Source organism: Numenius arquata, chromosome 13, assembly GCF_964106895.1.
Source record: "Numenius arquata chromosome 13, bNumArq3.hap1.1, whole genome shotgun sequence".
NCBI classification, from domain to species: domain Eukaryota; kingdom Metazoa; phylum Chordata; class Aves; order Charadriiformes; family Scolopacidae; genus Numenius; species Numenius arquata.
In genome coordinates this window covers 13,020,921-13,031,986 of record NC_133588.1, presented here as the reverse complement: position 1 = coordinate 13,031,986, position 11,066 = coordinate 13,020,921, and the positions used below count along the sequence as shown (strand labels likewise).

The window sequence follows — 11,066 nt, the reverse complement described above, 5'->3', positions numbered from 1 at the left end:
GCCAGGGGGAAGACCCCAAAACCCACTTCCCCTGCCCCGCAACATTTATCCCGCAGGATTTCCTAGGAACTTGGCTGTGCCACTCCAGGGGAACTGCCCGAACCTCCCTCTGCGGGCTGGGCGAAACGCGCACAGAGATTGCGTTTCTCGGGGGAAAAAAAAAAAGAAAATATATATATATATATATAAAGTAAATAAATAAATAAAAGGAGCAAATGCAACTTCCCAGAGTGACCTCAGCGCGCCGGCAGCCGGGACGAGCCCCTCGCGGAAACGACCGCCACCGGCCCCGGGACACCGCCGTGGGCGGCACCGCGGCGGGGTTTGGCCTCACCCGGAGCCGGCGCCCCGCTCCGCTCCGCGCCCCGCTCCGCGCCCCGCTGCGTGCCCCGCTCCGCGCCCCGCCATGCCGGGGCTGCTGGCGCTGGTGGCGGCGGCGCTGCTGGCGCTGCTCGGGGCGCGGCGGGCGGCCCCCCCCGGCGCCTGGTCCCCGCTGAAGCGCTGGGTCCTGGGCTGCCTCCTCCTCTTCCACGGCGCCTGGAGGCAGCGGGCGGCCGGAGGAGCTCCCGCCGAGCCACGGCGGCCCCGCTTGCTCCGCCCCGACCCCCACGTGAGTGTCTCGACGCCCCCCCCGGTGCCCCGAATCCTGGGACCCCTTCCCTGGCACCCCTGCATCCCCCATCCCTGACACCCCCATCTCCCTGCGTCCCTTGGCACCCCCCTGGGACCCTAGCACTCCCATCTCCCAGAACCCCTGGCACCCCCCTGTTCCTCTGGGACCCCAGCGTTCCCACCCCCCCAGTCCCTGGAACCCCTGTCCCCACGTTCCCCCACAATACCCATTCCCCTTGGAGCTGTACCCCCATGGACACACACCACCTCCATCTGCAGGACCCACAGCCCTCAGAGACCCGCACCTCTCCCTGCAACCCAGCACCTTGCGTCCCCCTGCGACCTGCATCCCCCAGGAACCCCCACCCCCTGCATCCTGCTGCCCGGCACCCCCGTGCTTGACCCATGAGGCTTCAGGACCCGCATTATTTTTCCTCTTTCAGCACATTCCAGGGAGGGCAGGGTGGGGATGTCTCCTTGGCTGTCCCTCGCAGGGAAAAGGACTGCCTCAAATCAGGCCAGCTATCAATGAGGAAAAGCAGACGTGCTGTGGGACAGAGAAACCTTTTATTTTAGCACACTTGGTGAATTGAATCTGATTTTCCAGGTGTACTTCTCTGCTTAATAAATAATAAACCCTCTATCTACAACCTGTACCTCGCCTGTGTTCATGTACCATCCTGTCAAAATGCCTACTGTGCCTGACAGGGAGATTTGGGTGGGCTCTGCTGTGTTGTTTGGGGAGAGGGGGAAGCAGAAAGGCTGATGAGACAGGATTTCCCTTGGTTTTTTCCTTCCTTCATAAAAATTCAGCTTGCAGATACCAGCTGAGATTTTGGATCCTAAATAATTTTTTGTGAAAAATGAGCTTCTTGCTAACATTTCCTGGAGCCTTCTGGCAATCCTGAACTGATATTTTTTAACAAATGCATTGAGGCTTCTGCTTAGCCTTTAAAAAAAGAAGCTGTTTCCCCTAGGTTTTCCTTTTTACTAATCAAGCTACCGCTTGGAGCGTTTTGAAGTGTTTTGCGAATTTCGACCAAATTTGATAGGGCAGGAGTGGCACCATCTTCCAAATCAAACTGACATCCAAGGCGGTTTGAGATACAGCCAGGGGGCCTGGGTGTTCCTCTCCGCTCCCCCAAGCAGCAGCTCTGGAGCAACACTTAACAAGGGAGGTCTAAAAACGGATCTGGAAAATACTTCCAGAAATGATGTCTCTGAATTTTTTTATTGGCATCCAGTGACTCACTTTGTGTGTATTTCCGGATCCTCTGCCCTCAAAATATTCTCTTCTCTGTATGCATAAAGGCAATAATCCTCTGATTTTAGGGTTTTTTTTGCATTTTACGATGGATAGCTTTTCAGAAGCAGAACCTCTCCCATGCCCAAAAATGCACACATAAATACATGAAAATATACATCAGAGTTTGAAGGTGTGGACTTCTGTGCCTAATGGTTTTTGAGATTTGAGATGTAAACTGGCCCTACGCCAGCCCAGCTGCTAATCATGTTAGTTAAGTGCTGGGTTTCTCATCATTTTCTCTCTTTCTCTTCCTTGTTCCTTCTTAGTTTTGTGTGTTTCCCTTAAGTATAAGTTGTCGTAGGTACAATTTGGACCTGGGTGGGGAAACAGCATGTTTGTGACTCAGTTTCTTCCTTGCAGAAACTCTTTTTGAGGATCCATTTCAGAAGGATTTTGGTCAAGGGAACTTCTCGTTGCAAAATAAATCATCTTAATTCAGATAATATTTGACCTTGTCCATGGCTGTCACTCAATAATTATGTTCCCTCTCTAAAACTGCTTCTCAGCTGCTCCCTCTCCGCTTTCTGTGTCTGCCCTGATGAGGAAATGGGCAAACAAGAAAGGAAAAATGTGTTTGTGCCAATGAATGCTGTGAGTGTTTAATGCCAGATTAATCAAATATTTTCTGAGCACATGGTCCATCCTGTCTTGTGAATGAGGCTTCACTGCTGCTAGCAAAACTCTCTGGCTCTTCACTGGGGTGCCTGCTATTAAATATAAAAAGTGAAAGTAAAATTTGGTTCCTGAGATGAAAAAAAAAACCAGCATGGAAAACAAAGGATTACTCACCCTCTCCCCCTCCCTTCCTGCCTGCAGCTGGAGCTGAAATCCATTTCCTTTTCCCCAGGCGCTGGATTCGGTTTACTTCACCGGCTTTGCAGTGACCAACAAGACCTTTGTGATTGCTCGTCTGGCCAAACGTCCCAACGGGATCTGTGAGATGTGGCTCTTCCTGAGGGTGGACGGAATAGGAGAGTTTGAAGTGAGTGGTGGATGCGGGATGACATTCAAGAGCGGTGCTTAACTCCTGCCTTGCACCTGTGTTAGGATCCCGAGCGAAAATTAATGTTCTCTGCATCTTCACTGCATTAATATGCTAACAGTAAGACACTGGTGCTGTGACTGAAGACAGTGGTGAACTGGCCAGATTATGGTTATGTCTCATTTTAGGAGCAGGTATCTGACACTCATTCTACTTTCCCCATAACGTGCACAAAATATAGCATATTTTCTAAAATGTGTCTTGGTAAGTCTTCCAGGAAGAATTTGAGCATTCTGTCTTTCTGATAATGTGCAGCACATGGTTCATAAGTTACATTCTATGGTTATGGTTGATTTTTTCCCCTTTTCTAATGAGTGAATGAACTGAACTGCCAGCCAAGTTCAGGACCTCCTTAGATCCTACAGCAACAGGCATAAGCTCTCTTTTAGAAAGGTGGCAGCTTTAGGAAACGATGCATTTTTCAAAGAGCAGCTGAAGAGTTTTGGGAGTTTGCATGCACTAGAAATTAAGAATGAAGTAAATGTTTTCCTTAAATATCTTTTTAGCACCCACAACATCCAAACATGATGGTGAGTGATGAATCTGAAGAGATTTGGAGTGGAGGAGGGCTCACTATTGAATACTTAGAGCCTCAAAGTCGCTGGAAAATAAGCTTTGATGGATTACTCAGGTACTGCAGCGCTCTAGTTTCATTTAAGATGAAGACTTTTTAAACACCGTCTGGCAATATATTTAACCGACTTGAACAAAAAGCTATTTGGTAACAATAGCAGACATTGATTTTTATGGAACAAAAATACAGCTAGTAATACCTGTGTCCGGTGTAGAGCTGTAATGTAGCATTTCTGTGCTACCTGAGCACAAAATAGCCCTGTTCTTCTGCAATGTCTCCTACTACATCCACTGCCAAACTTGTAAGAAACATTTTGCTGTTTGTTTAGGAGGGATACAAAACTGTGGTGCTTTGCCTTGCAGAAAAGGACCCTACCGACAGCAGTGGAGTGAAGAGGAAGGCGAACTTGTACCAGTTAAATTCACTTTCCAGTAAGAGCATTTTACTTTTGCTTTGGGATGTATAGTTGAGTTCATGGTTAGAGATTGGGTTACTGTTTTCAGAGAGTCATGTGCACAAAGTAACGCCTGAAGCCCTGGCCACTGCTTTCACTTTATGGACTCGATTTGACTGATAAAAAGTGATTTACTGTCAAAGCAGCACAGCATTTGTGGAGTAACATTACATTGGTACCTCTGAAGAGACGACATGAGAGAAAGCAGCATGTTCTCGCTTCTGGCTCTGCCCTGACAGCTTCCCTTCCTAAGTAATCTGTTGACTCAGGCTGTTTTTAGTCCTCTTGGTTTCCTTTTGTTTGCTTCCTTGAAAAATCATAACATTTCAAATGACAAAAATCAGAATTTTCCAATAATGATAAAATACAAATATTGCCATTGTCAGAGTAGCAAGTGCACAACTTGGTTAGTACGACCTGAAAGCTAATAATGTCTCTGATTTTTTCCCCCTCTTTTCCTAGCTGGGAGAACTTCACAGAAGTCTTTAACTTTAGTGTCGATAGTCACCCCAGCACATTTGCACGTGCTTTTGCCCAGGAACCGTGGACCATCGAGTTCTTCCAGAGGGTCAAAAAGTGAGAGGCAAGATTAATTTCCTCTGGGCTTAATAGTAATTTTTCTACAGATCCCTTCAGGGTCTGATGTGTGTGGCTGTAGGTGATTTTAGATGGTGGGTTTAATTTGAAGTGAGCTAAGAAAGGATATGGCCTCCTGGTTTCATTACTACATCAGACCTGGATCCTCTAAGGAGGATCCTACACACAGACAGGGTCTTCCTGATGTGTGGGTGGAGGCACCTGCCCACAATTTTGGTCTGTAAAACCTTGAGCATTGGGAATATTTATTATTCTCTCCTTTTTCATTGCTAACAACCTGATTTAGGCTGCTTCCAAAGCCATTAGTGCAGGTATATCTAAGCAAAGGATCGAATATAATCGTGTGAAAGGAGGGCTAAAGTTGGTATTTTAATGAGTACACAAGCTTTGGAGAGCTGAAAATATGGGAAGAAAAAATGAATATCAATAGTGTGTTGTCTAAATACAAGCAGAAAATACATAGACCAATAGTGTGTCATCTTTGGTAATACCTACGGACTTCTAAGCAGCAACTGTTTGGTGGTAACAGCATTTTTTCAAACAGAGGGCATTTTTATAGTCTGTAAGGGAAGGAATTTGTTGCCTTTTCTTTCTCAGGTGTCTCACAGACATTATGTAGCAATAACTGGGAAATATAAAAGTGGCTGCTAATGTGTAAAATCTGACAGCCATGATCCAGATGCTCTGAAATCTCTCCTTCGTTTTGGGGTATAAGTCTATCAGATTGGCATTGGGGCTGCCTTGATTTTGCCTTGTTGATTTTGCCTGTCAATTCACCCTTTTCATTCTCCCAGACAAAGGGAACAACATTTCCGACATGAGCAATGGGGCGAATCTGTTGGAGAAATTGAAATTGAAAATCATGAGAAAACTCAACTTTCCCTCAAAGGCGTTCGGAGCCACTCTTACGGTAACAGCACCAGAAACAATTCACTCACTTGGCTACCTTCAATGTAGATGATACTGGCAGGACAGCGGGACTAAAGATCATCTTTAAAAATAGCTAATTTCATGACTGGGAGTTAAGACATTTCAGAGGAAATGCTATGACTGTTTTGGGGACATGCATATGCTTACCATTTTATCAGTTACTGGATATTTCTTTATCCAAAGTTGAATTCAAGTCAGGTACTATTAGTTCACTTTTTCCAGCAATGGTGGACTTCAGGTTGGGTGATTTTGTTCTTTTTTGCAGGTATCCGGGACTGGTCTGAGATTTACCGTTATGTCATGATTTTGGCACACTTTGAGGTAGGTATTAATATGCCAATATGCTACATAACCATGAAAATGGAGGTGTTCCTGAGCTTGTCAGTCATATTTAAATAAGCAGAAATAAGGCATAACCAGAAATAAGGGGAGCATCCAGGGTATGCAATCAGGAGTACTAAGTGGTGCCATCATTAGCACATATCAGTGTCGGCAGCAGCTCTCAAAAGCAGAGCCATGTGTGTGAAAACTGAGATTTTGCTACGCTGGTAGAACCAAAAGTTGTTTTGGTAACTTGAAACTGTTTGTTTTGGCTTTTTAAAGAAAAATGAGATAGGCAGCTTTACAGGACAGACTCTCGGCTGCCGCAAATACCCAGCGGAGTTGATGCAGTGCTGATTCACACTAAGTGAGAGCCTGAGGTGCTTGAAGGCATCCTAAGCCTTCGTGACAGCAGTCAGCAAATATTTCTGCCTGTGCTGAGCTCTGATTCTCTGCTTTGCCATTGTGGCTGTGCCAGAGGAGAGTCAGCGCTGTGGCTGCTGGAGCACACAAGCCTGGGGAAATGCTGAATGCTGGCGGTACAAGCTGGCGCGCAACCCGAACAGATGGTCCTGAAAAGGCATTTCCTTTGCCAACACAGGCGTGAAGAAATCTAAACTCTCTATTATAGGCAGAGTTGCAGGAGTTAAGACTGAATTCAGAATAAAAGTTCTTTTCCCGGCCAGCACAAAAGCACACCTCGGAAAAATCCCACATATGTGCAGATCCAGTAGCTGTTGTGATTTAACATAAGCCTGCATACCTTTTAATAGGACTGTGCTTTTGCACTGTAACGTGTATACTCAGGTAGTGCCCTTTCCCTTTTTTTCATCGTTATTCAGGACTCAAAATTACTACTGCTCTTCCTCTCCTAATTAAAAGCCATCTGACTGTTTGCTAAGAAGGAATTAAAGTTTATTGCCAATTGAAGTTTGGAGTCATACTCTGAGTGTCTGTACATATGTAACATCACAGCGTGGGCTTATATTTGCCGTAGAGCAGCCCAACCGGAGCGTGACGGGATTCAGACTCAAGGATGGAAGAGAAATGAATAAAAACATGAGATCCCAGATGCTTCTTATTTAACATTTTTTCCTATATGTTGTTCTTGGGCATAGAATAATATAGGTTATGTCTGGTGAAAGGAGGGCCAACTTTGATAGGTTGCCCATCGATTTTGAACGTGGCCAGCTGACGTCTTTGCATGTATTGTTTCCCACCTCCTTGTGTCTTGCTGTGGGCTTTCTGTTGTCCTTAATGTCCTTAGCTTGTCCTGGTTTATATTCTTGGACTCTCATTTGCAGCCAGTTTTTCATGGAAGATGTATTGAGACGATTTAAAAGTATAAAGTCATGGCACGTTGTATAACCTGAGTTGTATCTTCGTCAAGTCAGTGTATGATCCATGCAAATGACTCCACACAAATTAGACTGCTTTTTCTTTATCACTCTCTTACAGGATGGGACTGCAGCACATTTAACAGTTATTAATATGCCGGCTACCACAACTAAGTAAGTAACAAAAGAAGTTCATGCTGCTAAAAACATGCATCTTAAAGGTGGCAGAAGTTGCTGTGCAGGACATCTATATGCACATTCTTGCTTTGAACCTGTACAGCCTGATTTCCATCCACACCCTCTTGCTCCCCTCTCACTCTGCCCAATTTTCCATTTGCAATTAGTCACGAGGACAGCTTTTACCTTCAATTACTTCCTTTCCATCCAATTACTATTAGGCTGATGCAGCTGCCTGTCTTACTGTCTAGATGATTTAGCACAAATTGAGCACTTCCAGCTATTTAGGAAGGTGTGTCTGTCTGTAGTGGGGCATTCCACAGGGAGCCCTGCCTGACTAGTGCTTGCCACATCCAGAAGCCTACAGACCAGCATTCGTGACCCTCTGACCAAGTGGGACCAAGTGACCTGCCTGTCCCACCACAGTCCATCCTGTAAGCCTCATCTTGCCTGCATGCATGGCTTCTCCTGCTCAGCATTTGCAATACCCCACAATATAACCCTTTTTATTTATTCCTGCTGCTTTCCAGGGGTGAAGGCCATGGTCAGCGTTGAGCTCCCCTGGAAGGCCAATGTGCTGGTCCATTTGAACTTTATTTTGACTTTAATTCCGTTCCGTTTCTTTCCCCTTCAGCCTCGCTGTAGGTTATGTCTTTTTCCCTGATGGGAGGAAGGCTGGCATTGAGTGGTCCAACGCCTCTCTGGCTGAGATGGCCGATGATGGTGTTATCAAGGATGAATACGGAGTCAGCCTTATTGCTGGTAAGCTACATGCAGCCCGCCTGTATCGGCTTTCAGCTTTTTGGCACGCAGTTAATTTAGTGGAGGAAAGACTACTCGGTGAAACTCCATGTGATCCTTGGAGCAAATTTGAAAGCTAAACACATCCTCTTACACCCTGAGAAATTTACTTCTGTGCTTAAGTGAAGTCATATGTGTGGGGTGTCATCGGTGAAATGGGGGGTGCGTGTCCACTGCAGGATCAGGGCCACAGGCAGCTGTGTCAGAGGGAGAGTTACAGCTTCTATTTGTGGGCACTGTTTCTTATGATAATCCAGATAAATTATGGGATTTTCACTTTTGAGGCGTCAAAACATATGTTATGAGGTGGATTCAGCTGCTCTGGAATTATGGCTTGATCAAGGATTTTACTTAATTTAGAAACCAGACGGGGAAACTATTGCTCTTTAGAAAAGCGTAAGAAGAAACCATATGGGAAAATAATAGATCTTGGGAATTTTTGAGATAAAATACTATTGAAGGTTGGAGACATTCTACCCTTTTTACTCTTATCAAAGGTGGCAAGAACTTTGATGTTTCTGCAACGCTGGATAAGCAGGCTTGCCCCGTGGTGTATAATGGCCTGACTGGAAGAGGTGTTTTCCACGAGTGCATTGCAGATTTCCAACTAAATGGGTCAACACGAGGCTGGGGCTTGGTTGAGTTTTATTACAGGTAAAATAATGACAGGCAAGAAGAGGTAAAGAATTCCCATCCTCCTATATTGACCTGTGTGGCTACAGCTTCATAGATACTTGAAACATGAATGCACAGATTTTTTGTCTGATGTAAAGAAACGTTGTTCATTTAATGCTTAGTGTGTTTATTAAATTGACAAACATGATATATGTTATTTGAAAAAGAACGATTGTGGAAGCACTGCATACATGAAGACAAACCATGGGCACTTGTTCAGTTGTTTGTTATATAGGTTTATGTAGGATTTTGTATAGGTCCCCATATAGGTTTATGAGTTGGTGGATGGTCCATTTGGGAGACCGTCTTATTTGGGCAATCTGTCACATCATAGAAATAATGAGTCCTCTACCCCAAACAGCAGGCTAACCATTTACAGGGTGAACTTTGCTCACACAAGTATTTGTCAGACTAGAGCACAGAACAGATAAATGATCAGAAAATCAATACAGGAATGCCTCTTCTAGGGGAGAGGATTACATTGACAAAGTATGTGCTTCTCAGTGAATTGCTGTTTCTCCTCCCACATGATTATCACAGTCTTTTACTGGAGCCTTTTCCCTATTGAGTCTTTTCTCTCATGAAAAAAAGGCAATTTTGGTTGTTTACATTTAGTTTGCTTTTTCAAATAAACACTAATTCTTGGCTGTCAGAGGAAATGCCATAGATGACTTTCAGAAGACTGAGTGCTCAGTTTTTTTCTGAAAACCAGACACATTCGAAGCACATAAAATAAGCCACTAAACCCCCAAACGCCCGCTGGTTCAACTTGAAAGCCATGGCCTGTGGCTGCTGCCTGGTACCTGCTCTGGGCTGCCAAAACCTGCATGGTGGAGAAAATGACCCAGCATGGCAAGTCTCTGCTAAAACCCAAACAAGACACCCTCCGCAAGTCCAGACAGCCCTGGACATCTCTAGATCTGCCCCAGGAAGGCTTAATTTGGCAATGCTGTCAAAATTCCCCCTAGGCTCCCATCTCGTATCTGCTTCCAAATCAAAACCATGTTAGAAATTAAGGGGTGGGTGTCTGGTTCTTCCCCCTTGCCGCAGAATGCCAGCTCAGCATCGCTGCTCTTCTTGCAGGGACGAAGCCGCCCAGCTGGTTCCAAATTTGCAGCTCGGTTCAAAAGCCAAAGGACCAGACCTTTCCTCTTGGAGCCCTGCGACCGACAGCTCTCCCCCGTGAGCGTTTGCGAGCTTGTCCCAGCGATGATAGCAAGCAGCAGCTTTAAAAAACATGTTATTCTCTGCAAAATGCACAGTTTTGAGTGTGGAACTCATTGTCACAGGATGCTGCCGAGGTCGAGGGTATAAAAGGATTTGGGGAGAAGTGAGATACATTTCCAGCGGTGCGGCTCTTAGCGGTTGCTAACCGTGGTGGTCTGGAGGCAATTTAAAGGCAACCTGAACAGCTGATTGCAGGAGGACTGCACTAGGAGGGATCGCTCTACGCTCTTTTTGGTATTTTTCCTAAGCTGCCAGCTGCTCCCCACCATGAAGACCAGGACACTGGGCGACGTGGATCTCTGGCTCAATTTAATGGTTCCTCTGTTCTTTCAGATATGTTTTTGAAATAAAAGCTCTATCTTTCTGAACTCTGGTTGTTATAGCCATTAAAACATGGGAAAAAGCTGTTACTGGAAACTACACTGATTTGATAGTCTTGTATGAGAGCTGAACTGGAAGAAGCAGGAGAAAGCACATCTAAATGAGGTGTCCTGTAGGAATAGCATCAATGGCCAATAAAATAAGTGGTACAAACACATTTTTCCCTTGTCTGAAGCAAAGCCAGGATCTGGCAGTCTGATTTAGAAGACGTTCTGAATTTCTCATCATTTGCTTGAATTTAGATGCCATATTAATCACAACATTCATTAGTCACTGATAGCTGCTGGCCCAAGGTAACCTACAGTGTATTCCCTACCTAGATGCCATTAATTACTGAAAATTAAACATACTCATGATATGTCAAGAAAAAATAGTTACATGGAAGATCTGGACAGAAGGAATTAAGGAAAGATGCCTCGTTCTCTATGCCTGGCAACAACGCTATGCAACTACTAGGAGCATTATAAGGATATGTTATAATAGTACCTCTGCCCCATTTAAGAAAGGAATGTGGGTACATATATATATTTATAATGTCTGCATAGGTTGACACTGAAGGAGACTTAACAGACTTTAAAGAATACTTTCTCCTTTCTTACACTCCTTTCTTACCTAAGTTCTTACACTTATTA

General features: G+C 45.0%; 1 protein-coding gene across 1 annotated transcript; it reads left to right on the top strand.

Annotated features, from left to right (window-relative positions):
• The first annotated feature begins 305 nt into the window (after positions 1 to 305).
• LOC141471569 (uncharacterized) lies at positions 306 to 10,451 on the top strand. The gene is made up of 11 exons (XM_074158154.1): positions 306 to 610; positions 2,766 to 2,900; positions 3,467 to 3,591; positions 3,897 to 3,965; positions 4,451 to 4,564; positions 5,380 to 5,495; positions 5,781 to 5,836; positions 7,295 to 7,347; positions 7,985 to 8,112; positions 8,649 to 8,805; positions 9,910 to 10,451. The coding sequence occupies exons 1-11, from the start codon at positions 407 to 409 to the stop codon at positions 10,010 to 10,012; spliced, it is 1,260 nt and encodes a 419-aa protein (XP_074014255.1). The 5' UTR covers positions 306 to 406; the 3' UTR covers positions 10,013 to 10,451.
• The last annotated feature ends 615 nt before the right edge of the window (positions 10,452 to 11,066 follow it).

Excerpts from the sequence above, each read along its gene's own strand:
- LOC141471569 (XM_074158154.1), top strand. The coding sequence starts at position 407 with ATGCCGGGGCTGCTGGCGCTGGTGGCGGCGGCGCTGCTGGCGCTGCTC. Across the intron at positions 5,496-5,780 it reads CGTTCGGAGCCACTCTTACG|GTATCCGGGACTGGTCTGAG; the intron begins GTAACAGCACCA and ends TCTTTTTTGCAG. Across the intron at positions 5,837-7,294 it reads TGATTTTGGCACACTTTGAG|GATGGGACTGCAGCACATTT; the intron begins GTAGGTATTAAT and ends ACTCTCTTACAG.